This window comes from Dicentrarchus labrax, unplaced genomic scaffold (genome assembly GCF_905237075.1).
Source record: "Dicentrarchus labrax unplaced genomic scaffold, dlabrax2021, whole genome shotgun sequence".
NCBI classification, from domain to species: Eukaryota; Metazoa; Chordata; class Actinopteri; family Moronidae; genus Dicentrarchus; species Dicentrarchus labrax.
Genome location: NW_026136702.1, coordinates 3,208,717 through 3,235,817, shown reverse-complemented (window position 1 = coordinate 3,235,817; position 27,101 = coordinate 3,208,717). Strand labels below are relative to the sequence as shown.

General features: G+C 40.0%; 1 protein-coding gene across 2 annotated transcripts in view; it reads left to right on the top strand.

Annotated features, from left to right (window-relative positions):
* dntt (deoxynucleotidyltransferase, terminal) overlaps positions 1-27,101 on the top strand; it is a 76,941-nt gene that overhangs the window by 30,372 nt on the left and 19,468 nt on the right. For both annotated transcript variants that reach the window (XM_051425314.1, XM_051425305.1), the window contains exons 8-10: positions 3,027-3,129; positions 13,495-13,743; positions 14,229-14,312. In XM_051425314.1, the coding sequence (XP_051281274.1) occupies positions 3,027-3,129; positions 13,495-13,743; positions 14,229-14,312 (436 nt within the window). The remainder of the gene's footprint in view (positions 1-3,026; positions 3,130-13,494; positions 13,744-14,228; positions 14,313-27,101) is intronic.

Sequence of the window (27,101 nt, the reverse complement as noted above, 5' to 3'; positions counted from 1 at the left end):
CATATGAGGTTGTTTTAGTGGGTTACTACAATCACAGGAGCCCACTGTTTCTTTTCATTATTCCACTTGACTGCTGTTTGAGCCGTCTCAGAATAAAAGGCAGGGAAACACCTTATAGGCCGGTGCTCTGTCCAAACACATTCACTCTCATTATTTACACTTTGGGGCAGTTTCCGATTCAGATGAAATTGTCAGTTTGTTGCTTTAAGCCACCATTGTCTTGTTGTCTTGCTTGAAATAAAGCCAGTGATCATTTGAATCAAGACTTTATTTGGAAACTAACAATACAACAAGCTTTACTACATTTCCTTGAATCTGGGTCTAAGCAGAAATGCACACACGTGTAATGTAGACATGTGGGTGTTGCCAACTGGTTTTGTAATTGTGTCGATTGGAGGTGCATGCAGCCCCGGCAAAACATGGACCAGTCTGGAGAACTGGCAGGAACAGGATGAATGTTTTGCTAGTAGGAGGAATACATTATCAGCAGGTGGAGTTGGAATGTGCTTCAGTAATAGCCAATCAAATCAGCTCCTGTCATGACCTTCAAAGCAACAAATATAAATACGCTTTCAAGGACAGGCAATGTCCCATGTGTGCATGATGTTTATTAAATTCACATTTCAGGAAACATTTAACTTCCTGTCACCATCTGTTTTAGAAGTAATTATATTTTTGCAACCAAGTACTCATTTGTAAAAGGAAATGTTACATGCAGTCAAATTAGGAGAGACTTGTGTTATTAAATTGATTTATTTGACATAGTGCAGAATAGAAAGTTGATGGTGATTAGACCCCATCGTGATGTGATATTTTAAGGCAGTAGAGATGCCATGAGCAATACTGGAATATTCAATTCGATGGAGTCTGTGGGTGAAAAGAAATGGCTGAAGGGATGGATGTGACGTGCAGGGGGACTTCTGATGAGCTCAGTGGAAGGACCCATGGGTGCTGGACGTGATGAAAACTGGAGGTGAATGGGGTGGAGGCGGGTCGCATCAATCTGACACTGGAATGACAGCCGACAGCGGCAGAGAAAGGAGCAGTTTGGTAGATTGACAACAACGATATGATTGGCTCACATAGGTCGTGGCAAAAACTGGCAAAACGCCCTGTGTCAGCAGATTGAGTTTGAAGTGGCAAAAGGAAGAGAGAGAGAGAGAGAGAGAGGGAGAGAGAGAGAGAGAGAGAATGTAAATAAATAATATGATAGAAGGAATAACATCATACATCCTGATTGAACCTGTTAAGTTGAGCCAGTGTGCCTCTTCCCTCTGATGGTAAAACTCTTGTGTAATATTAGCAGCCAGAGACGTTCTTACATGCAGTTTAGAAACTTGATTCCAGCGTTTGACCCTCACCCTCAGACACATAGGAGTAGGCAGTCTAGCTTTAAGCTGAACAGTATTATACACTGATGCTGCATAACAGTCTGTATTATAGATTAGAAAAACAATAACAGGATCTGTTTGTTTGCCCCGAAAGTCCTTAGTCTCCTTAGACAGTAAATGCATTGTTGTAACCTGATACACTCTATATGAGCGCTCCAGCATTCACATAGACACCTAAAAATTTATAGGAGGAAACTTCAATCTGTGTGTTATGGACGGTGACAGCTGGAGGATAAGAGTTCACAGGAAGCCCGAAAATGATTTCATCTTTTGATTAATGATAAGTGAATTCTTTTCACACCAACCCACTAACCTAACTGTACAATACTGATCATCTTCGGTGCCTAACGAAGACAACAGTGTGTCATCTGAAAGCTTAAATGTATATGAGTTTTCAATCGTCTGTATAAAAAGCATACACAACCCTGGGTTGCTCCTGAGTTAGTAACAATGGAAGTGGAATATATCTGATTAACTTTAACTATCTGTACTCTATTTGTAAAACTGAATGGTGCCACTGAACCAGATAAGAATTAACCTCCATTTGAGTCATCTGTGCCAATAAGAGCTCTGGCTGATTTTTATTGAAGAAACAAATCTAATCTAATTGCTTCAATATTAGGTATATCAATGTTTCTGCATCTTCTCCACACATTAACTCTCGTCTAACAACTGTCAAACCATGTTACTTTTGTGGAGCAGTTTCTACTCCATCAGAGAAGGTTAAATAGAAGTGGACTGTACAACATGTACGTGTGTTACAGCACAGGTTAGCTTATAAGTAAATACATTTATGCCACAGTATGAAGGTGCGATAAGGTAGCACAAATCGACAGAACTCCACCGCTGGTTCTTAGAAACCTCCCAATCTGAGTCGTACAGGCCTAAGCATTCTACATGCAGAAACAGATTTTGATAACCTAATAGCTTGAATTTAGATTTTATCTGCATGCCTCATTACATACTCTGACAGTGTTGTGCTCGAAGACATTTTCAGTGAAGACACTGTTCAACATGAATTTAAATAAGAATATGTCTTACTTACTGTAACAAAACAAATCACTACCCCGAAACCATAAACCTGCTTTAAACAAGTCATATTTCTAATCCACAGTGTGTGAGAGAGCTACTGAAATGTACAGACATCAATCATCCCAAGCTGCATCTTCATTCCTTTTGTGTACAAATGTAATGTAAATGCAGGGGTTCTCTGCTGAGCTTTTCATATCTTTTCTTATCTGTGCCTGCCTGATAATCACTTGATAATCACTTACAGTACCGAAACACCCCTTGCCTGCAGTAGTGCTGACGGAGAAAATGCATTGTGTAAGCGCTGTCAGGCTCCATATGGGTCTGCTTTATGACACTGATCCAAGTAGAAAATGATGATTCTCATAAAAGTTAAAGCTCTGACAGCTGAGGCAACAAAAAGGGAGCTTTTACACTTAACAACTTAGGACAAATTACTTGTTTGAATAATGAAAAAAGTCAGTGCCATTAGTATGGCCTGTGCTTTTAATAGCTCCGGCTGCCACCTTCCCTCTTCATCAGTTAAGAGCTGTGACTAAAAGATAATTCTTTTCATTATTTCCTTCACACAGTGAGTGGGTAACAGTGGTATGTCTTTATCTCCAGGGGTAAGGAGTTTGGTCATGACGTAGACTTTATCGTGACCACGACTGAGATGGGGAAGGAGGAGGGTCTGCTACCCAGAATCATTGATAAACTGACAAAGGAAGTAAGTATGTTGTTCCCCTTCTTTTTTCACTTAAGGGAAGTAATGAAGATGTTGAGCCATCATTTGTGAATGAAATGTTTTGCTTTCCCTACAATTTATATAATTACTAAGCTGTATTGGTTTAAATCCAAATCACTAAATTTAAATGTATTTTGGAGAAACAAAAATTTATTATAGGTTAAGGTAAATATGAAAACACAATTTTGTGGACAAAATGATAGGATAAACAGAGCACTGCAGAATATTCTCTTGAAAACCTGTATTTTCGTAGTACTCGAGTGTTACATTACAATAAAAGTGCTTTGCATTTAAGGTTAAATTACTGAAACTGCTTTAGGGTCTCAAGAAACTAAAACTTTGGGGTCCTTTTGGCCATTAGTTTTTTTTCCATTTGCATAATCAAACACTTTTTTAATTAAACCTACACACAATAACACAAACAGCAGTCAACAAATTAAAGGAATCCTGTACAGCATAGCAGCTACAGCCTTGAGAAGTACCACAGAGTTGGACTGACATCACTTGATGTGGTGTCAAAACAAACATTTAAACTGACATTTAAAACCTCATAAAGTAATATTTTTTGCAGGGCTCTGATATTTGATTGCATTACATTGCACAAGAGCAGTTTGTATTAGTGACTTAGCTAAAGTTTACGATGACATTAAAAGGGTTGCACCACAGAAATTTTTGTTTTTAGTTACTAACTGATTCGTAGGCAACTAAAATAACTGACAAAGCTAACATTAGTTGCCTATATTTTTGTAACCTGTTATGAGTGTAATAGGATATGGTCAGCATTTTAATAATGATGTAAACTGTGAAGTATTTAATATGCATGTTACAAAAATAAAATTACAAAACACTTTGCCAATAAATAGCTTCTTTGGTTATGTTAGATTATAATAGTGTGATGGTACAGTAACTTCCTTATTTTTGTCCCCGATTTACACATTACTAAAGTTTACCAGCTACAACATTTCAAGTTTTATGCTGAAACCAGATTAATAACTAACTAGTAGGCTATTTGCTAAAACGTAGAACAGCCTGAAAGGGCTGGTGTGTAGGATTTAGTGGCATCGAGCAGTGAAGCTGCAGATTGCAACCACCTGAATACAGCTCAGCCTTCCAAGCATGGGAGCTAACTACCATGGCCGTAAAACTTGCTCAAAAGGCCTTACAGCCAGTGTTTGGTTTGTCTGTTCTGGGCTACGGTAGAAACATGGCCGTTCAACATGAACTACATTGATGAGGACTCACTCCCTCTGTAGGCTCATTGTCAGGTAACAAAAACACAAAAATTCTACACTACTGTAGATACAATAGATCCTCCTAAATGTTACACACTGGATCTTTAACACACAAACTTAGAAATGTTTTTTTTAGTTGCTGCTACCCAGTCCAGGTGTTTAAGTTAGTGTGAGGACTACATTACTGCTTCTATGTCTTACAGTGTTTATTGACTCGATGAATGACTCTTAAATTTTACTCATCTGACCAAAAGGGCTGCCCAACAATCTCTACTAATCAGAATTTTCCTTTGCATCCACTTAGACACATAATGCACTCAGTAATATACCAAGTGTAGGCACAGAAGACTGATTTATGTCTTTGCACATACCTTGACCCAAACAAAGAGACATGTTTGCATTCATGACATACTGAATTAATGATGTGATTTCGACTTGATAGCACTATGAAGATACATGATAAAAAGCTCATAAATCCAAAAGTCAGTCATAAAGACTTTTTCATGAAAATATGAAAAATTAACAATACTTAAGGACAGATCTCTGATTAGTGCAGAATGTTTCCATAAAAAGGCATAAAATTGAGTTGGTCAGTGTCCATCATTAAGACCTGCGCCCTTGGAAAATTACAGCACCTTTTTTTTAAATGAAACTTAAAGAAAGGTGGTCTGTGGTTCTGCAGGTTTCGTTGCCTCTAATGGAAAGAGATTGGGAAAAGGTGAGTGAATAAGGTAAAAGAGAAATAGTGCAATTAAGTAGGTTACTTTAAGAACTTTTAGCTGCGCTTTCAAGTACCATCTGCAGTCCCTTTAATGGAAGATGGACCCTTTAATGGAAAATGGGCAAAAAAGAGAGAAAGTGAGTAGAAAGTGAGAATAGTGAGAAAATATGTGTGTGAGAGATAAAACACACAGAGAGGCTATGTTTACATACACGTATGGTGTCATTATTGGCTGCACTCAGCTAATAATGATGACAATTATTTGCTGCTAATATAACAGTAATGTGACAAATATCAATGCTCTCCAGAAGTGTCCAATTAAAACTGTTTACTGTCTAGGTAAACACATTCATCTAATAACATTAAACTGAGGTCTTAATCACAATTGTGCAAACAGTCAAGCATCCTCATATTTACACCTACTGCTTTTACCTCGTCCAGCCCTCTGGCTTCATAAGATGGAAATTTCAATCACAGCACGTTTGCGTTAGTTTGTGCGTTCTTTTTTTTGTGGAGACGAAAGCAGCTGCATAGATTCAGCCCCTGAAAGGGGGAAATTTCCAAATCACTTTAATGTCTGCAAGTTCAGTTACACAAACATTGATTGGATTTGCTGTTATATAACTGGCATATAAATAGAAATGGTTGTTTTTCATCCATGAATAATGACCTTTCCATTTGAGATTCCTGAATATCCGCAAACTTTAAAGCAGTAGTTCCTGAACTTCTCCCATGTCCCCCTTTGAAGCTTAAAGAATTTCACACTACCATTTAATGCACATGTTTATCACATTTTTATCAACGTGAAACAGTTTTGAGGAAACTAATAACTAAAGGATCCAAGTAGAATTTTAGTAAATCATCATTAACAACAACATGAACTTTATGTTTCCACATGCTTCCTATTAGTTTCTGTTAAAAGTATAAAAGACAAAAGGCTCTATATTATGGATTTGTGTTTGCTGGATGTGCATCACCAGTTTCTCTTTTCTTCCATGTCAAAAATCTTATTATATTATTAATATCTGTACTTTACATAGCTAGCAAATAAATCAGATACACCGTTTTATTCAGATCTTTTTATAGCAGATATTTGATTTGCATGGCAGGAAATGTTGAACTAACAACATAAACAACTGTTATAATGCAGCAAATAATACTGTTGTTGGTTACACCTATGTTGGTCGTGTCCAAATATCTGCTATGGGAAAGCTCTTTTCAACTATTGAAACCACACATTAGAACGTGTTATCTAAAAATTGCATTGACTCAAACCTGAGGGCTGTTTTTCTTAGTTAATAAAAGGTTTTAGAGAAGCATACAGAGCTGTGGGTCACTGTAATCATCCTCTAAACTTCTCTATATACTGGCCATGATACATGAACCTCCTTAGAGTGGAAAGCATGTACACAATGTACAAAATGGTGTCCTAAGTGTACAATTATTTTTATGTGCAAAAATCGATGGTAAAGTTTAGCCAAAGGTAGTATGAGTATGAGAAGTAGTATTTAAACAAAATTAATGTGGCATGTGTCCGAGTGCAGAGAGCTCTGCCAAAAAGTGCAGGTGTTGGCCAGTCAGATATTTGCACATTCCTGGTAGATTACTTTGTAATGTCAATTCTGCATCTCTGCTGTTCACCTAGTGATCATTGCAACAAAAGATAATAATTGTCACCGTGGTAATAAAATTTTTTCTCATAGTACGCTGGGCAGTTTTTTGGCTTCTAATAAGCCTTCAGTCTCAGTTCTTTAGCTGAATTTCTGGATCGTATTTTATTGTTTCTCCATTACTTGCAGCACGCCGCCACCAACGCAGCTCTTTGCATTGAACGCCCACTAAAACGGTTGAAAATACATGTGAATACGGCCTGAATAGACAGTTGTATTGATTAAAATAGACGTGTGGCTGTGCTGTCAAATGGGCAGTTGAAAAATGCTGAAACACCTCTTGAATAGACAGAACTTTAAAAAACATTGTGCACAGAACAAGAACTGTGAATCTTTCCCCCCATTTCTTACAGTGTTGACATTGTGGCCTCTATGTACAGTGATTACTGCAACCAATATCTTTTTCAATGTAGACGTATCATGTTTATATTGTGTAAGATATAGTTCTATCTTATATATCAAATGTGAAACTAGTCATTTAATATTACCACACCAAATAGAGGTGTGTGCAGCAGGTCACACCAGTCACACCAATGAGATTATGTCTGCCTTCAGAGAGGCTTTAATGTAAAGTCCCTTATAATTAATGTCATGCAGACCAGTTGAATTCCTTTCTACTGAACATGGATGATGATGCAACATGTTACAGCAAAACTGGATCTCCAAAAGCCATCGCAAATACATTACGAACAATATCACTTACAAAATATGTACAGTACATTACACTGTGTAAAGAAAACCAAGGGAGAGGATGTGGAAGGTCTTTTCTTTGTCAACACAGTTTTCTGCCTCAGATAAATGCGTAGTTGGAGAGGGTCATGAGAGGAGACAAGTGTTTGATGAAGAGCAGGACCGCGCTGTCTAGCCTAGCTGTCGGCTTCTTTTTGTCATCAGCTGGGTTTAAAAATAAATCCCTCCGTCCCCTCTTCCACCCACACCTCCACATGCCTCCACTTCTTCAGCGGTCTGTCCTGGCGATAATTACCTCCTACTTACTGTATGTTATCGCGGGGAGCTCTCACCACTTGCAGCCACTTATGCTCACTATAGGTAGGGGGAACAAGGTGAAGGTGTGAAAGTATGTGTGAATGTGTGGGGATAAGGAAGTAGAATGGATGTGAGACAGTGAATTAGGCTGGTAGGGCAGGTGTTAAAAAGGCTTAAGGAGCCTGAGAAGGGACAGCGTGATACTACCGGAAGCTTTCTTCTCAGCCAGGCTGGATGGAATAGGGATGCAAAGGGGACCGGTCTGCGGGGACGAGGACACAAGAGACAATGATTAAGTGGAGGTAGCAGAGGTTGACTCTAAGTCGTGTAACCTTGTCATCTGCAATCAAGCCCCTGGGGGCACACGTGTCTTCACTCAGGCCTAATATCATGGGTCCCTGCTGCCCCCCTCCCACCCCTTCAGCACCCCTCTTCAGCCTGCAGGGAGTTAAAAATACATCTATCTAGAAAATGTCCTTGTAAAAACGGGTTCATCATTTTTTTCTTCCCCCCCTCCTGCTGATATTCTGAAAGCATAACTTGGGGGCAGAGGCAAGGTCAGCCACCAGCTTCTGTGGCAGACAGATGAGATTCAGCTTGGCCCTGGTAATAGCAACGGAGAGACGGAGAGGGCCATGTTTCATCCTCCATCCATCTATCATCTCTGTCTCTAAATACTGTATAAGTGCTGCTTTCTGAAGGCTGAGCTCTGCGCGCATTGCCACCACCATAATGCCATTCAGCTCAGGCTTTATTGTTCTGCATTTGGTCTGAGTCAATGTGGTTAGGGATCGGAGAGTTTTCCCTTTGGTTGAATAAGTGATTCAGGCAGAGCTGCACATAAAGCTGAGGTTATTTTGCAGTCACATAGAGTTAGTCACTTTGAGATCTAAATAAAATCGGAGCCGTAAAGGCTACTTTGACTGACATTGAGAGGACACACATATAGACACACAAACCGCTGCACTTTAATTTCAGCAATCAGTCGCTTTCATTCTGGGCGAATCAAAGTCAAAGTGCAGTTCAAACAGCCCTAGCTAACGCACGCTAATCTGCGACTTGAAGGCGAGTTTTGAAGTCTCTTTCTGTGAGTCAGAGAGACTGCGAGATGAGATCAGAGCACCTCGTGTTCCCTGACAACATCGTGCTCATGCACTGGATGCAGGTGGCTGCACCGGCTACTGCGACCCTTTCAGCTCGCTCTCAAAAAAGAGCCCCTTAGTAAATCGTCAATTAAAAAAAATAAAAGCTCACATTTTAGATCACATTTTCCAAAGTCGTGTTCACTTGACTTTTTTTTTCAGTGCTCTGAGGCGAAGCTTTGGGGGAAAAGATTATCTTCCCGCTGTCCTCCTCTGTAATTCCCTCTGTAAACAGTTCTGGTGGAATAAGCTTACTCTCAGATGCTCACTGACATTACCTGCTGCGTGGGAGATGATTACAGAGCGCTATTGGGCTAAACAGCCCCCGGCGATGCTGAGACGGGGAACTTCATGACATCCTGTTTTTATGGTGGATTTGTGAGTGTATGTGTGTCAGACAGAAAGAGAGTGGCTGAGAAAGAAAGCAGCGTGGCTACAGTATGTGCGTAGGCAGAAGGGCCACAGACCTCATCGAACGAAGGGCATCCATATTCAGGTACTTAATAGTCTGTGCAACTGTCATCATAACTCATTAATACTTTTCTCTGAAGGCATCAAAATGATTCAGTGCTGAAAGAAATGCACTGCCAGGAGGGACCAAAATATCCGCCAGAATAAGAAGTGACCTACATTTGCGGCCTCATGTATGAGATGGGTTGCAGACCTTCTCCCACAACTTGTCTCAAGTGTGGCTCGCAGGGATTTTAATTTCAGATTAGTCAGTGTTTAAGTGCTTTTATGCTGTCATTCTGGCCTCATTATCTAAGTGGGGACTGTCACTGCCTTTAGCTAAGCTATTACTGAATGTAAAGGGAACTTTAAGAATCCCTCTCCCTGCCTATTATTGAGAGGTGAATGGTTATCTGTAATTGCTGAGGGAAAGCATTCCAGGGGTGCAGTAGCAAGAATTTTTGCCTGCATTTGCATCACAAACGAGTCGACCCCTGAACATAATTAGAGAAGGAAAAGTGAGGCTGGGGTTGGCGACTTCTTTGAGATCTGCTTCACTCAAGATTTTCACCATCATCACCTCAGATTTCTCCGTACCTGCTTTCTCAGTTGCCCTCTGGGAAGCGCTGTCCTCGTCTGATAAGTTGTGCGGTTCGGTGGTCGGGCAGGAATGTTTAGTAGCAGTTATTCGGGCTATGCTGACAAGGTGTTTAATGTTTTGTGATTAACCTCAGTCATTGCACTGGACAGGCAGAGTGGCTGCTCGCTCCACTCGCTTCCCCAATTATTGCTCTTTAAGGAGAGTGCGGCAGATTTATGGCCAGTGAGAGGAGAGTAGTATCCCAACAATTACACAGGACGCTAGAATTAAATTGACAATTTGTAATCTTAATCGCCTTAACACTCCTGTATCCAGGGAGAAGCATAATCAGCCAGGGCGAGGCCTGGAGGAAATCAATTCAAAGACCCTCTGTCTTTTTCCTCTCTCTTCTTTTCCGTCGTGCCCACTATCTCCTCGTCCACCTATTTCTTACTTTCTCTCATAGGTCCAATGCTTTATTCCCTAACTCTCTTGCACTCACTCTATTTCGCTCTTTTTTACACTTAAGGGTTTGTTTCTCATCAGTGGCCCTCTCTCTTTCTCTCTCTTCAACACACTGACATCTTACTTGACAGAGATTTCCATTATCTAAGGAGTGGAACCATTTACCAGGGAATGGGCTTCAGCCATCTACTATGGCTGACTGGAGGCTTGTCTCTCTCTGTTGGATCCTACACACAGCCATCCTCTTTTTTCGCCACTCTGGGCTCAAATTAGACTGATGACAAGTCTGAGCAGATGCTCACACAGTGGTCCACGTCCCGATACCAGCATCCATAGCCCCATGGCTACCTTTGTTCTCAGCCATGACAAAAGTTACAGCTGTTAGCTTAATTTAACCAATCAAGGTGACTTTTCTATTGATATAATACTCTTTGGATTTGATTGAAGGTCCAATGTGTAGGATTAAGTGGCATCTAGCAGTGTAGTTGCAGATTGCAACTCACTCGCTCCACCCTCCCTTTCCAGCTGTGACAGAGAATCTACAGTTTTTTTTAAATATCAAAGTACACAAAAAATTTGCCTGAAGTGTGCCAATGCTGCTGTAAGGAGATTTTACCAAAACAAAGTGAAATAGGATCAACTTTGAGTATTTTAATTTTTAGCAGTTTATTTCTTTTAACAGTAAAACTGATTTATAAATGTGTTTTTTAGGATTTTATCTGAGGGCAGGTCACTTTACCCATCATTAAGTAAGGGCTGCAAAGGTTCCTGCTCATTTGGCCAAAAATAGTTCCAGCATGAGACTTGAAATTTATTGATAGATCTATACTATATCTATACTATAGATGCTTCATTTATGGTTGAATCAATGTTCTTTTGTTGTTGGTGTTGTCTTAGAATTATTATTGTTTTAATTTTTTTAAATAGGCAAAAGGTTTGATACAAAATATAAATGGGACAACTTAATTGTAGTGTTAACATCGAGATATTTTTATAGGAGGGCCAGATTTGGCCCACAGGCTGCTATTCCGTGCTTGAAGCTAGATGCTATTGTCAGCTTGCTAACATGCTCACTATGACAGTGTTAATATGGTGATGTTTAGCAGGTGTAATATTTAATGTTTTGCTAATTAGATTAATTAATTAGACTAAATGCAAAGTACAGCTGAGGCTGATGGGCATGTCAGAAAATCACCAAAGTTGTTATAATTCTTTCTGTGCAGAAAATAATGTCTGTACCTTTCTAAATGTCTGAAGATATTTTACTCAGAACCACAAATGGCAACTTAGTGGTGGCGTTAGAGGAAAACTCAGACGTTAGGGTCATTAGAATTCACCCTGCGGGAACCATAAATGTCTGTGCAAAATACAAATGTGTACAAATATGTGGACATTTCACTGAATAAGCAAAAACTTTGTCTCCTGGAGGTGGAAGAGGGAAACTCAGGAGATCACAAGAATTATTCATTTCTGTGAACCATGGAGGTCTGTACCAAACAGTTGTTGCGATATTTCAGTCTGGAAAGTCGGGACTATCGGACCAAATGAAAAAATGTGGCAAACAACAATCAGTCTCGATATTCACACTCACTTATAGGCTATTAATATATCAGCTAGGCAACAACAGGGTGCACCACAAATGTTGCACAAATCAGACCCATCCACGTCATCGCCAGAAAATTCCTCTCATTTTTTCAGATGAATATCTCACATTTAAGCAAACATAACATTTATTCAACCATTTTCAACACCTTCAGGCCTGTATCTAAGCTCTCTTTCATCTCCTAGATTATGAGGAATCTAGTTTTTAAGAAAGTTGCAGTGCTCGTGGAAAGCAATAACATTTAGTAAGAATTGCAGTCAGGTTTCTATAAGTGAGCACTGAAACTCTCTGTGTTGAGACTTTAAATGAACTTATGATGAATCCAAAATCAGGTAAGGTGCTCTGTGATAGGGTTGCTGCATTAAATCACAGCATTTGATCAAAAATTATCCCAAAGTTTTTTACAAGGTTTAAGGGGCTGTTTTTTCTGTGGCTATACTCTCATCCTACCTGTCAAATAACACTGAAAGACTTTTGTGTCCCTTGAATGCTCAGTTCTAGGTCAGACAGTGCAATAGTCGACCTTGTCTGCCAGACTGGCAATCATTTCTCCTCTGACAATATTCAGCCAAGTCTTCCAGTAAAACCTTTTACTTAAATACTTAATTTAAATTACATCATTTTGTGGCAGATGTACAGCACTGAATGTCATTAAACTCGCAGTTTATCCGTGATAACAGAGAGGTTGTTTTGATTGCCTGAGCAAAAGTGTATCTGATGGTCCTCTAACAAATAACATCAGGCCATGAATTGAAACATTTTACTGTAATTAAGCTTCCAAGTTTAAACCTTCGAGCAGTATTCATTATGAATAGAAATTAAAAAATGAAATGGTTCCTGCCAGTCAGTGACACAAAAACAACCACGCCAGCCTTGGATATGGTCTCATCTTAATTACCATGATGCTAACAAAGCATGACTCAGGTCTGGCAAAACCCTAAGTGCTTTTGAACAGGACTAAGAGACCACATTACTTAAAATGTGGCATCCTTACTTTGGAATTGATAGAGTTATTTGATATGTTAAAGGCTGATCAACACCTAGCTTGCAGATTACACTGCAGTACTTTTAACCTTCTAGGAGCCAGTGTGCAGGCTCTGATCCTCAGATAAGGCTCTTTTTGGCTGCTCTGAAGTCTGGGCTAAAGATGAAAGGTGACCGGCTTTTTGCTGAGAGGGCCCCTGGGTGCTCTCTTGAGGAAGATAGACAGGCTGTCCTCTTTAAAGTCACTTGCCAATACCCATGCAAAAGGCTGTTTCATTATTTCATAACTTCTACTTAATGTAATGTTTATGTTACAAATAATGCTCTTATTAACGGTTATAGAGAATAGTTAATGGACTGGTGTATATCTTGGACAAACAGACAGGGTGGTATAGAGTAGAAGCAAGAATTTTATAAAGAAAAAAGATCTACATCTATAAATCCCAGTTAGCATAGATTATTAATTTCTACCAATATCCATTCTAAAATATGTAATTTCCCCCTCTTTACCAGGGCATTCTGCTGTACTGTGACTACCAGGCATCCACTTTTGATATCTCAAAGCTTCCCAGTCGCAGATTTGAGGCTATGGACCACTTCGCAAAGTGCTTCCTGATCCTGCGCCTGGAGGACAGCCAAGTGGGGGGAGGTCTCCACATTGCCGAGGGGGACATCAGGGGCTGGAGGGCAGTGCGCGTGGACTTGGTGTCGCCACCTATGGATCGTTACGCCTTTGCCCTCCTGGGCTGGTCCGGCTCCAGGGTATGAAGGATTATACAGACTGAAGGACAGTGAACAGTAGTTGCAGGTCAAATCCATGGTTAAAGAAAAACATTTTCTTAAAGTTACTGTATTTCTTGTTTGTGCCAACACCATGTAATAAAATGTTGCACAAGACACAAGACACAAGAACAACATCAAGGTCAAAGTCCATGCAGTCTTTATTTCGGCAAAAAGGGGTTCATTTGGAGTCAGGTTATAAGGAGACATACATTTTAATCAACTAAAACATTTTCAAAGAAACCTTTCTTTTGAAAGTTGTTAGAAATAATACAGAGTTATGCAAGTGTACAACATTACATAAAAATGTCTAATATGAAAATATCTTCTATCTTAACTTAATATAATAAATAAGTCCTTCAGGAAGGAAAAATGCATTCACATATTACTGTTTTCTTTCACTGCCATAAAAGCAGACAAGTAGTTATTGTATTTGATTTCAGACTATTGATTCTTTTCTTCCACAGCAGTTTGAAAGAGACCTGAGGAGGTTTGCTCGAATGGAGCGGCATATGCTTTTGGACAACCATGCACTGTACGACAAAACCAAGGTACTTAATGCAACATTAGAGTAGATACACAACCGAACTGTTGTCAATAAGCTAATAACATATAAAAAACATTTACATTTTATTCTATATGATTTAAACTAGTGGCGTGGCTCAAACAAGAGTCACAATATTGTATGCCAAAATTGGTCACACTCTTTGCTCCAGAGTAAAATACCTGAGGTTCAGACATTCATCCTTATGATACCTTTACTGTAAAGATGATTTATGCTATAGCTTAAAACACTTGTAATTTGCCATTCTGACTATGTAGAACGACAAAATGTAAAAATTGAGTTTGAAATCCTCGTCCACTGTAAGTTTGTAAAGGTTTGTAAAGGATGGATAAAGTTGTAGTAGTTTTATCCTTCACAGAGATGTTTTAGCGTCAATATGCTTAAAGTGTTTACAGCAGAGAAAATGTATCAAAATATCCATAGAAACTAAAGAAACTTCTTGCAGCATAATCCAATTGTCTGTTTTCTAGCCATTTGCTCAGTATGTTCTAAACTCTATACTTTTGTTGCATCTTTTGCTGAAAATAGCCCACCATAAAGCTGCAAATGGAAGCAGAGTATTTATCCATTCTTTTGCTGAGAATATATGTTTGGAATAGATAGAAGTATACAAAACTGGAACTTACTATGGCTACCACTGCAAGCACAAAGCATTATGATCTGTGAATGAGCAGCAAGCAACAAATCCGTTCCGTGACTCCTTTTTCAGTTGACACAGTTGAAGTTATGGCAGTGGTCAAAGAGATGTGTAGATTTAAGAGTAGAGTCAATTTAGCACAATTTCTACGGCTGTGTTGAGCTCATCCAAGCTCATCTGCTGTAAGTCCTGTACTGCCAGCAGTAGGCGATTTGAGCGGGGATGCCATCCCACTTGTTAAGCAAAAAACATCCTTCTTATTAACCTGCCATCCCCCCTCTCCATCCCTTAGTAGCAGGGAGAGTGCAGGGGCAGAGGGGTTGTTTAGTTGAATATGTTAGTCTTGTCTGTCTGACTTACTGGTCCTTTATCTGGCTGAGGTTTGTGCAAGTTAGAATCTATGGCCCCGACCATGGCTGTGAAATATCTGCAGCCTAACTGTGCTGTGTATTGATAAATCCACAGTGCTGTGCTCAAGTAGCAGACAGATTTGTAATTGTGCCTTTTTCTTTTAGTCCTGACCTTCTGTCAGTTTCGTGTTGGATCTATAATATTCTCTAAACTATATACTGTAAATACTCAATTCTATATCGTAGCCTGTATAATGTATATAGAGTAGTGGTCGACTGATATTGGTTTGTCAATGGCCAATGCCGATATTTAGAGAGCATGGCGACCGGTGGCCGATATATAATATAAAAACAAAGAAAAGTCATGTATAATTCTATTGTTTCATGCACATTACAATGTTGTTTTAGATGGAATTTTTATGAATTAATGAATCGAAAAATACATTTGATTATGCTGTAGATTTCAGAATGTGAGTGGTATTTAAGGGAGAGCAGGGCACAGTATGTCCAAATTCTTTTATATTTTATATATATATATGTTTATATATACATGCATGCTGTCATTTAGGATGGGAGAAAAGCGTTACATTTAGGAAAGAGGAAATCCAGACCAACATTTACAGTAGGATGCATGACAGTTATAGTACAGAGCTGGAGACTGACTTCTTCACCACCTTCCCAAAACTCCCAAAGGGTAGCGCTAACATTGTTCCACAGCAGCCACACTGACAAGGCTGCTTGCTGATTTGTTGTTTATCGGCCTTGTGAGTGCAGACATGGGCCAATACCGATTACCTCAAAATTAATCGCCCAACCGATTAATCTATCTATGTATACAATAGAGTAGTGTCGCCTTCAAGTGACAAGTAAAGAGGATCATAGAGACACACTACTGCCTGTAGTATTCCTATAATATTTTTATGATCAATCACTAGTGTGCTACTGGAAATACACCCATTGGGTTAAGGTGTACCCTACCCCTAACCTTACCCCTCCCTTTGGGCCATCCCCCTGTTGAAAAAAATCAAACAATTATGGACTAACTGCCAGTGAAACTTTAAAACCACAACCTCCTTTCAATTAATCTTAAACAGAACACCGTTTCCCAGGAAGAAGAAAAAGAGAGTCCACCAGCATTGAGTGCAAAAGGCCATCTGATCAGTGTTTTCCACAGAGTTTATTCTATCAGGTGGAATTTGCCACGTCTCCCCTCTGAGAGTGTGCATATGAATCTGGTTAGTGAATTACTGCTAAAGCTTTGGTCCTCAAAGGGTTTTGGAAAGATTAGGGCCGAAGCGTTGAAATACCACAGCAGGAGAAAACGTTGACAAATGATCTCAAATTATTTGGTGCAATATGTGTTTCCCCCCTGAGCGAGCAGAAAGGTGATACTGGAGCGAGAACAACATTTTTAATTATTGCACAGTGCTTAGTGGGAGGTGGGCAGGGTTTGGCGGGTGGGATGCAGTGCGATGCTCCACCGCACACACTCACAAATGAATGCACCGTATTAACGACAACATCAGAGCAAGCTGAGTGAACAAAACACATCACATGTTTCAATATATGAAAGCCAGAGCTTGTTAACGTAAAGGTAATTGCACTGGGGAGTTCAAGGTTCATTTACACATCTTCAAATTAAATAAACAGAATCTTACCTTACACGGTGGTATAAAGGCACATAGAAAAAGAGAGAAAGTCTATTTACAGTGTAACTCTTTTAATTTAATAACCAGTTAACTCTTTGTTTGCATACAAAGATAATTAGGTTTTCTTTAGGAACACCTTGCCTTTGTTGGAATCTTGTTCTTAATTGGCTTCAGGAGAGGTAAAACAGTGGGTAGGTGTGTTTTCATCCAGCAGTTCAAAGTCTCATGCAGGGGTGATAATGGTACTATGTTAAGATGCTGGTAAACTATGTCAAAGTCACTCCTTCAGTTGTGAGCATGAGATATATTTAGCCATGCAGAGAAGTCATTTTCCCGCATGTGACAGTCGGTTTTGACAATAGATGTGAGGAGCTTGGAGGCAGGGGTGACAGATAGCATTAATTTTTTACATTTTCCACGCGGAGAGCAACCAGTCAGGGAGTGTAATTATCCGGTAATATAATTTTTATATAGCTATAGGTTGCTGAAAACCAAGAAAGGAATAATTAGAAGTTTGTTTGAAATGTGTTGATCAGTCAACCACTGGAGTTATGTAATTCTGCCTTTGAAAGCCAATTAGTGAAATAGTCTATTGGCAGAATAATTGCTCAATTAATCATTTAAGTCATTTATTAAGCAGAGACTAACTAAAGATGAATGTTGTTTTTTTTTTTTTATCTCTATACATTTAAATATCATTGGGTTTTAGACTGTTTGTCAGACAAAGTAAGCGCTTTGAAAACATCACCTTGTACTCTTTTGTGTTTCTTTTCACAGCTTTCTGGCATTTTGTTGAGTAAAAGACTAAAAGGTATTTTTAGCCACACAGAGAAGTTCACGTGTGAGAAATCGTTTTGACAACAGGTGTGATGAGCTGGGATGCAGAGGTGACAGATGGCAGCCATTTTTACATTTTCCACACAGAGAGCAACAAGTAAGGGAATTTGAATATCGTGTAATATAATTAGGATTTAGACAACTGAAGCCTAACAAATGCAAGTCGTTGTGAAATGTGTTGATTAATGAAGCCACTTGCAGTCTTTGTATTAAATCGGAGTTATTTGTAAGTCGTACATCCGCTGAAGTTGCACAACCTCAGCTTTCTTTTATCCACACGGCTCTGTGATTTACAGCTCACAGTGAGATACACTCCTGAAAGCACAAGTGCGTGAGTGTAAACTTAAAAAAGATTGACAGGACTCTTCAGCTGAAGGACTCAATTATTCAGCAGGGAAAAGTTTATAGTACTGACAAGACGACAACAAAAATTCCAGGGAACCATCAATCTTTGTGACAGGCATCTCCGAAGCTCGTGTTTATCCTATCCTTGCGACTATTCATTGCATCCTGTAAAGCAGCACCAGCTCATTTCCAATGCATAAGGCAGAGCACTTGAGTTGCGAGCGGAGCGGGACAAGGGTGTAAGGCGTATCAGCGAGTGGATCGACAGGGGAGACACCCTGTCACCGCGGTGTCCCGTCAGCTGCTCCCTGGGGACAGAGGTCAGAGTCGGTGGGATCACTGGGTGGCAGCTTCCTGACAGATATTATACACAACCAGCCAACTCAGATGGTGTTTATTCAAATGCAAGGGCAGAGCCAGGCTTGCTGACAGTGCAGCCATCCGTGCATTGCGGTGGACAGGGGGAAATCACACCCCCTCATTCTTACAGAATCCTTGCATGTGTTTGTTGGAGTTTGATGAGGTAAGAAGGTACGTCAAGCACTTTGAAGAAAAGTAGATTCTATAAAGTGAGAAGGGTGAGGGAATGAGACCACAATAGGAGATTTATAGCAGACAACCATCAGCCCGTTGGAGATTTAAAAGGGCAGTGAAACAGGCCAAACTATTTATGCACACACACTCGCCTTCACTTCCCAGGCTAGTTTCAAGGTCAGAAGAAAGCTTAACAGGGGTACATTCGGGGTACACTCAGACAGAATCGCACAACAGTGTGACCCGTTTTTCATTCTCCACTCCACATCACAGCCGTAATTAACGTAATGAAGATCAATTAACTGTCCCGGCATCTGTCCTGTGAATGCCTGCACACAACGCTGTTCCCTCCACGCGTTATCGCTTTGCCGTGGGCAGGAGAGGAGGAGCATTCTCTCCTTTTTTTGTCTGCACTCACCCACCGTTAATTGGTTCTACGTATGGCTGAAGACGATGCAATAATGGCGCTTTCATCTTTTTCGTGTCCCTTCTAATTGGCCAGTAGTTTTGGAGAGATTCTGTGCTGCTTGTGTGACTGGTGTCAGAGAAACAGGGGAGCGATGAGGACTGATGTCTGATTAAAGGGGAGACATCCCAGCTAAGGACCAAAGGCGGTCATTTAGAGGACTTTAATCTTGTGGGCTTCTGAGAGGCTCTCAACGGATACAAGCTGGTCTCCGTCTTATTATAAAATGCTTAAAAAAAGATTAGAGGGCTATACTCAAGCTAATGATCTCCTCCCAATTAAGAACAGGCTCAGGGGGAATCCTCGAAACGCTGTCAACTGTCACACAGGGACACAATGACTTAGGGTTCATGCATACCAGACGTGTTTCCAGTTAGAAGGATCGACTGTAATTCAGTTTGCTTGCACAGGTGAAAATGATGTCATTTAAACACAGGTAACACCAAAGGAACAGCAGTAAAATGGCTGAAAATGCAGCTTCTGGTCCATAGTGGGAGCATAATCCAAACCAATTACAGGGAATGACCCCACAACACAAGGCTTTATGGGTATCAGGAGATGGGTGTTGACAGCTAGAGTTCCTCGTGCTCATAAAGCCTCGCATAACAAAATGAACACACTGTAACTTGTGTTGAGAATATAGCCTGAGGAGCTCAGTTCCCATCTCCTTGAAAGAAAACACACCTATACTGAGATGCTAAGCTACGTTTGTTTTGCCTCCACCATTTCCCTCCCTGCTTTTAAATCCTCTAAACTTACAGAATGACACATTGCCAAAACTGTAGGCCCCATTTATTACCAGACAGTCCAAGGAAATAAGGAGCCCCACAAAGGAACTAAATCACAAACTGACTGTCCATTTTGCGTTTTCACTTTATCGGAAGAACCATTAAGATTAGGCCATTTGTCAAAGGGGCGTTTTTCACACACAATGACAACAAAAGAGTTGTGCTTTTGTTCTTTGTAGTTAACTGTTATTCGATTGTCACATACAGAGGAGGACAGAGACTGAACTGGGTTGTGCATGTTTTATGGTTATTTATTTCTACTTCAGAGCCCCTGCAACCCCTGGCAACTTTAATTTTTTGCTGATTCTGGTGGCCCCTGTGGACAAAAGCAGTAGTGTTTTCAACACCTGATTCATGGGAATCCAATCAAATCCAATCTGGTGGCAGGCATTAAGAATAACATGTTTCTGTCGATCAAACAGAGGTATCAGTATTAAATTTACTCCTAACTAACTCCTTATAGTACATTTAATAATGGAATAAACATTACAAGACATTTCTACTTACTGCTAAAACAATTTATTAATTTATTAATTGATTAGTTAATTGACAAAAGATTAATCTCTTGCACTTTTAAATCTTGATTAGTTGCATGATTCCTTTATTAACCAAAAAATGATTTCTGAGATGTGAAGACTTTGGGTTTTAGATTGCTAGATAGTTTTGGATTGGGTTGTCAGACAAAGCAAGCATTATGAAGATGTCCTCTTGGGTTTTTAGAATTTTAACTGGTCATTTTTCACTATTTTCTGACATTTTAGACTAGATGATTAATGATGATTTTAGAATGGTATTCTGAAAAATAATAATAATAAATTAATACAAAATAGCAGTTTTTTCCCACTTGGGGCAGCAGGAACATGTTGTGAAAACAGCACTGACATATCATCACCTTTTTGAAGATTACCTGGTGGCAAACACTTGCTTATACCCTTTTGCACTAAAATTAGCATGTAGGTTTTTTAAATGAGGGTAAACCTGCCAAAATAGACAATTGACTCCTTTCCTATTGCCTGTATGCATGTTCACCTTTCTGCTTTTTTTCTCATGTGTCACGTTCAAGATCACAAACACAAAGGAAAACAGCGTTTGTAAACAGTAGAAAGCACTATTTGTTCCCCTGGGCTGCGAGCAATGCCTCTTTCACTCAGCATTTTCAATATTTTATTGTATATCTCACTGTTCATCACGCCAGACCGCCACAGCACTGTGTCAGCTCTGGAGGAAGTGCCAGCGACCTGTCCCCTTATTTCTTCTTCCCCTCAGATCAGAAGCTCTCGTCTTCCTCGAAAATGTGTGTGTCCACCCAGGTGTCATGGTTTCCATCACTGCTGATAGGAGCTGGAGCCGATAAATACTGCCGCAGACTCATTTTACCTGAATGAATGCCGATTGTAAGCTCTCCCTCTGAAGACAAAAGCCAGATGTTAGTGGGTGTTTGTGGTAAAAGGGGCTTTGTTTACACATCCAGCAGTTACGGACATTATCATTCATTTGGAGTCGTGTTTCTGGGCAACTGATGAATCTTTTAGTTCTGTTTTTCTTCTGTGTCTCTACCAACTCCTAAGGGAAATATGGCTTTTTAGCTGCTAAATGCTCCAGTGTTCACCAGCTAGCTGTTATCTTCATCCGTCTGCTGTTGGTGCTGAGCAGGTTGTGTACAGTTGGTTTTTCGCTGAAAACAGCTGTCTGCTGTGGCTGAAAACGACGCTGTGTGAACCAAACCACTAAACAATGAGCTGAAACTCACTGTAAAGATGAGTGGAAAGTCACTGTATGGAAAGCGTAGGTGTTACTGATAACAATGACTCTGTACAATTCAAGTGTCCATGGCTTGGCAGTGTGACAGTGAGCCAGCATGCAAAATACTAAACCCTGACACTAAAGCAGCTAAATGGAATTCAGCCATCATTTATTTTATTATTCACACCTGTGCTTTTCATGCTGTGACATGTCAAAATGACCCCCACCCTCGTAGTCTCTGCATTTTTGAGGCCCAAGACACAAATTCAGATCTTGGCTCCCATGGTTTCCCTGGAAAAGTTCCTGCTGTGGAAAAACCTTTTTTTGTGATAAAGAAGTCACAGAGTCAGTACTTGTAATTGGTCACTGTGAACCGAAATGTACTGAAAACCAAATTGCAACCAGGAACTCTTTTGCACCCTGGTGTGATCGATATGACTGCACCTTCTCTGTCGGGTCTGGGTTGGGACACCCTGCTAGCAATAACTGACATCTAGGCGTCCTCTGAAAATACTCTGCTGACTTGTAGTGCCACAGGCACTTACAACCAGCATCAGTACCTAGCCACCACAGTTGAATTTTAACTGAAGTGTAGGTCTGAGGGAGTGGTGTCGGCTGGGGGAGAGGGCCGAGGGAGGGAGGTGGGTCTGTGTGTGTGTGTGTGTGTGTGTGTGTCCTTTGCTGTAAGTCTGAAGGTTTGTGATAATTAATATGTGTAGTGGGCTTGATGAATGAGGACAGGTGGAGGATTTCATCATGCCTAGACAGACTGACTCCCTCCCCGGGCAGGAGGGATCCATGACCTGCCCAACACCTCGAAAAAAACACACTCCTCTATGTGTAGAAGGATCTACCCTTGAAACTCTGTGTGTGCTTTATGTGTGTGTGTGAATACACAGCGGTGCGGCTCAGGTGTTCCCAGGCAGCAAACCAAAGTACACCTGGTCAAAATGTGTTCATGTAAATGCAATTCACTGTCGTTTTTCTGCCTATTTATGCATACTTTCACATACCCTGTGCAGAAAGTGTGTTATATACTGTGGGTGTGAGTGTGTGTATCGTTATGTGTCTTTCTCAGAGGGTAATTACTCTATGTCATCTGTAGGAGTGTGATTAATGAGGTTCTGGTCAAAAGGCTGTGAGCATAGATGTCCTGGCTTTGGTCCTGAAGCACAGTTACTGATATGAGAGCACCATTCATATCCTCTCTACCTGACACCCCTCCGGCTGCATACCAGACTCTAATGTGCTGTTAAAGAAACATAATCTTATCCCAAAAATACAGCATTTTGTACATTTAATATCAGCTATGAACGATAGGAATCTGTAAAATCTACTGTAGACTTTTTGTAGAAAATTTGTATTTTTATTTTTCTTCCCATAATTATTTTGCACATTATAGGTATAATATATGCATTTATCAAAGAGACCAGGGCCTGTTTTTATCCAACTTATAGGAATTGCACTTGATTATGATAATATATGAAAAAATATTGTGTGAGCAATAAGACTCCTAATACTCCTGCACACTGCTAATTCCATTTGGGAAGGTTCACCTTAATATCTCTAGTAGCAGTTAACCAGAAAAATCATAGGAAACGAATAACAATTTAAAACTGATATTTTTACAATATAAATATAGATATGGATGAAACAGGAAATTGGCCTAAATGAAAAAAAAAAAAAAAACTGAAGCTCGAGGTGCAAGGTGTGGGTTTCTGTACTTAAGGATCAACTCTTAACTGGTGTAAGACACCTCTGGAGTGCTCTCAAATTTAAAATGAGTTTTAAGTCAGAAGAAAATAAATAAAAAGAAATTGCTTTTATTCTTAAATTTGTGAGTAGGAGTAAAAGTGAAATGAAGATTATTTGAAGTCCAAAAGTCACTTTTAGCTGTTTGATAAATACAGGCCTAGACCAAAAATATCTAACAACCTAAAACTGTTATTAAAAGCTAAAATGAAAATGAATTTTCACAACAAAAATGAATGCCATCAAAGGAATGCTAAAGATGCTGTAATCACATAAAGAATCTACACATAGTGGATTTAAAGTAAAAACTGGTGTTTGGTTATAACAATATTAGATTCCTGCAGGGAATTCCTGCAATCTGTTAGAGCTTTTGTGCACAAATGTATGAAGCATGAAGGTCTACAGAATATTCCTTCCATTTTTTAAAATACACCTAAATGAACGTCAGGCTGCAGATTGCTCTTCCAATTTTCCTCGACAAGTGTTTCCAAAATGTGCCCCAGCGCTACCTCCTCTCTGTGTCTGTCCACTAGGGTAACAGAATTTAATACGAAGCTCACTGTCAAATTACGATATCCTGGATGTAGATTGCTCACAGCTCTTTCGACCCCCGCACCCTCCTCCACCCTCTGAGCAGTGGATGAGTGGACAATAACAGGGCAATTGCACTGGGCTTTGGGGAGCGTTGGCGGTTTCGAACGTTCCCCTGGCTGGCCGGCTGGCTGGTGCTCACACAGGCAGTGTTTGCAGTGAGGAAGGGAGCCGCCTGGAAGGAGGCCCCTCTTAGCGAGCAGAGGAAGGGGAGGAGGGGGAGGTTTAATTTAGCGGATGGTGGCACAGGGACCCTCAGGGCGTCACATACGGTAAGACGCACATACCTGAGCGTACGTTGTGACAGACAAGTGAGCCGAGGAGGGTGCGGTCTCTGTCCTCCAAACATCCTAGTGGCAGGCTGGCTGGGAGAGCTGGGAGATTTGCCGTTTCTAAATGGAGCTATGTGTGGAGGGGGGGGGGGAGGGTGTTCACTCACCATTCACATTTACAAACGTTTCTTCTCGACCTTGGTGGCACGTCTGTTCATCTGAATTTTAATTAACAGAGGTAGATGAATAGACCCTGGTGTAGCTGTGTTTTGAAAGAGGAGGGATACGCTGTAATGTTTTTTTCTTTTTCAAGGTCAGAAGTAGATCCAGTTCATTCAGCGGGGCTACTAGCTTTCAACGCAAGTTAATCGATTTGTATTTGGTGCAGTAGTTGAAGTATCTTTTTTTTCCCTTTTTTTTTTTTATTGCTGATGATATCAAAACAGGCTAAATGGCATACAAATAGCAAATTGTGGGGAAAGGACATGGAATCTGAAAGGAAATACACTTCACACACAGATATTCACACACAGCCTCCAAACCACACACTCGCACACTAATTTGGACACCCACAGTTATCTTTCTCAGGCTGTAGTAGCACCATTCACCAGAATAAATGAGAATTACAGACTAACAGAGAAGGTAGCATCCTAACCACCAGGTCTTTTCCCTGTGATTATAAAGGAACAAATATGATCCCATACCAATTAAAAGCATGCAGCAATTTCATGCTACTTCATTATCATTTCTGTTTTCGTTATAAACCTTTAGCTGACAGCTTTAATCCAGTCCTGTTTAGAATAAGCAATGCAAAATGAATTCCTGTTCGTTGTCCACATTTTTAAGCAACCGATAGCGAGGAGTGCAAGGCTCAGATTGCTAAAATAAGACATGGACCCTTTTCTGCTCGGCGTCCTCACAATATTCATATAAAATATAACTGTGGAGCCAGAGGGAAAGTTTATTTTTTCCTTTGTCTTACATAGGTACAAACAATATGTAGCATTTCATTAGGCACACTAAGTGGATTACAAGTTGAAGCATCGTCACTGTTTATTATTGTTGCGGAAGTGGAGTATTCCGGGAACATTACACTGGTAATTGCTACACTGGGTGTTCTATTTTCAGGAACAGAAATTGATTTAAAGTTTTTTCCCCCTTCTTCTTAGCTTCCTCTGGTTTTGTGGATGGTTTGTTTTATTTATTATAGGCTGCGTGTGGTTTGTAAGTGGTTGATTTTGCTCTCAGTATTGGATTGTGCTATCTTTTGCTTTTAACCCTTATTTAGCTACATACATTGATCAAGAACTTACTGCAGTAGGGAGTATAAAGGTGAGACATAAAGAGAAAATGCATGTGGGAGGTGCAGCTGGAGTCTCGGGCTCATTTATACCTTGTAACAAAGTGCAGTGTGTGCCTGAATAAGAAAAAGTATGTTTAAGGTGTAAATCCCCAAAGAAAACATTGTGAATGTGTGCAGGCATGTTGCAGCAGTCCTTCATTCTTTAGTTGCTGTTATTCAATTTTTCTTTTTTTAATTAATTTTAGCTGAATGTCAAAATTCCTTTTAGGTTATTGAAGCGTTATTCAAATCACCTGTGCACAGTGTGTGGGGACTGACTCCTAAACAATGATTGAGAGCAGCTTGGTGCATTCCCCTCTTGAACAATCAGGGTGTGACGACACCAGTTCTTTAGGGCATATGAGAGGTGGGGAAATACACACTCAGGGGGATTCCTATCCTTCTTCAGTTTAGTGCAGAACTCGCTTTAGCAGATACTGTTAGCTAGAAACTCTGGTCTTCAGGCCCTATTGAGATTTCTTTGCTGTCTCTTTTGTTTCTGATTCAAAGTGTTTTTGAGTTTTTTGGAACTGAAACCTGATTAATTATAGAACTCCTTCCACTTGGTTACCCGCATCTGGGCAGATTTTAGTGCCATTCGTGCAAGAGTTTTTTGTAACTAACGATTACCTGCTGCTTGCAGCTTTTTTTGGTTTAGTTTATTTGCTTATTTTCATTAAAACCTCATTCATATCCAGTTTTTACTTTTTGAAGAGGCATTTTGTCATTGTGAAAGTACTTGTGAGATATGTCTGTCCAAGTGGATTTTTTTTTCTTTTACTATGCAGTTGAGAAGTGGTTCTAATGGACAAAATTAAAAAACTGGACCTGATGATGGTGCTAGATGAGAAGTTATCAACTATTTAAAATTCATCCTGAGGGGGGCATGAATGTCTGCCCAAAATTGTATGGCAACCCTCTAGCTTTCACAGGATTAAAATGAAAGATTTTAGAGTACTAGAGGAAAAGTCATGGGATCACCAAAGTTATTAGACATTGATAGAAAGGTATTTTGCCCACAACATGCCTTAGATCTACATGTCACACTGTCTGACAGTTTCTCAAGTTGAATAGCTTTGTGAGTCCCTAACATAAAATATGAAAAGCATAAAATAATCCTTAGACATAAGATTTTGTAAGGTGATGGCCAAGATATTCTCCCAATTTCAGCTGCCTTACCCTTATTTTCTACCATCAACCATTTAAATTCCTTGAATTGGGACGGACCAATTGGCTGGAAAAATCTTCACTGTGGGTAAAATAGTTTTCACTGTGGGTGCAAATATTAGCACCGCAGATAGAAATGTCATCACCATGGGTATCAATGTCATCACTACAGGTAGAAACCTCTGAAAATAACATACTGACTATGTCCCATACTCCTGGTCATATATCATAAAATGGCCGATTATCATCCCTGGAACTAACAGAAACCTCACAAAAACATTGGACAACGATGTGACAGTACT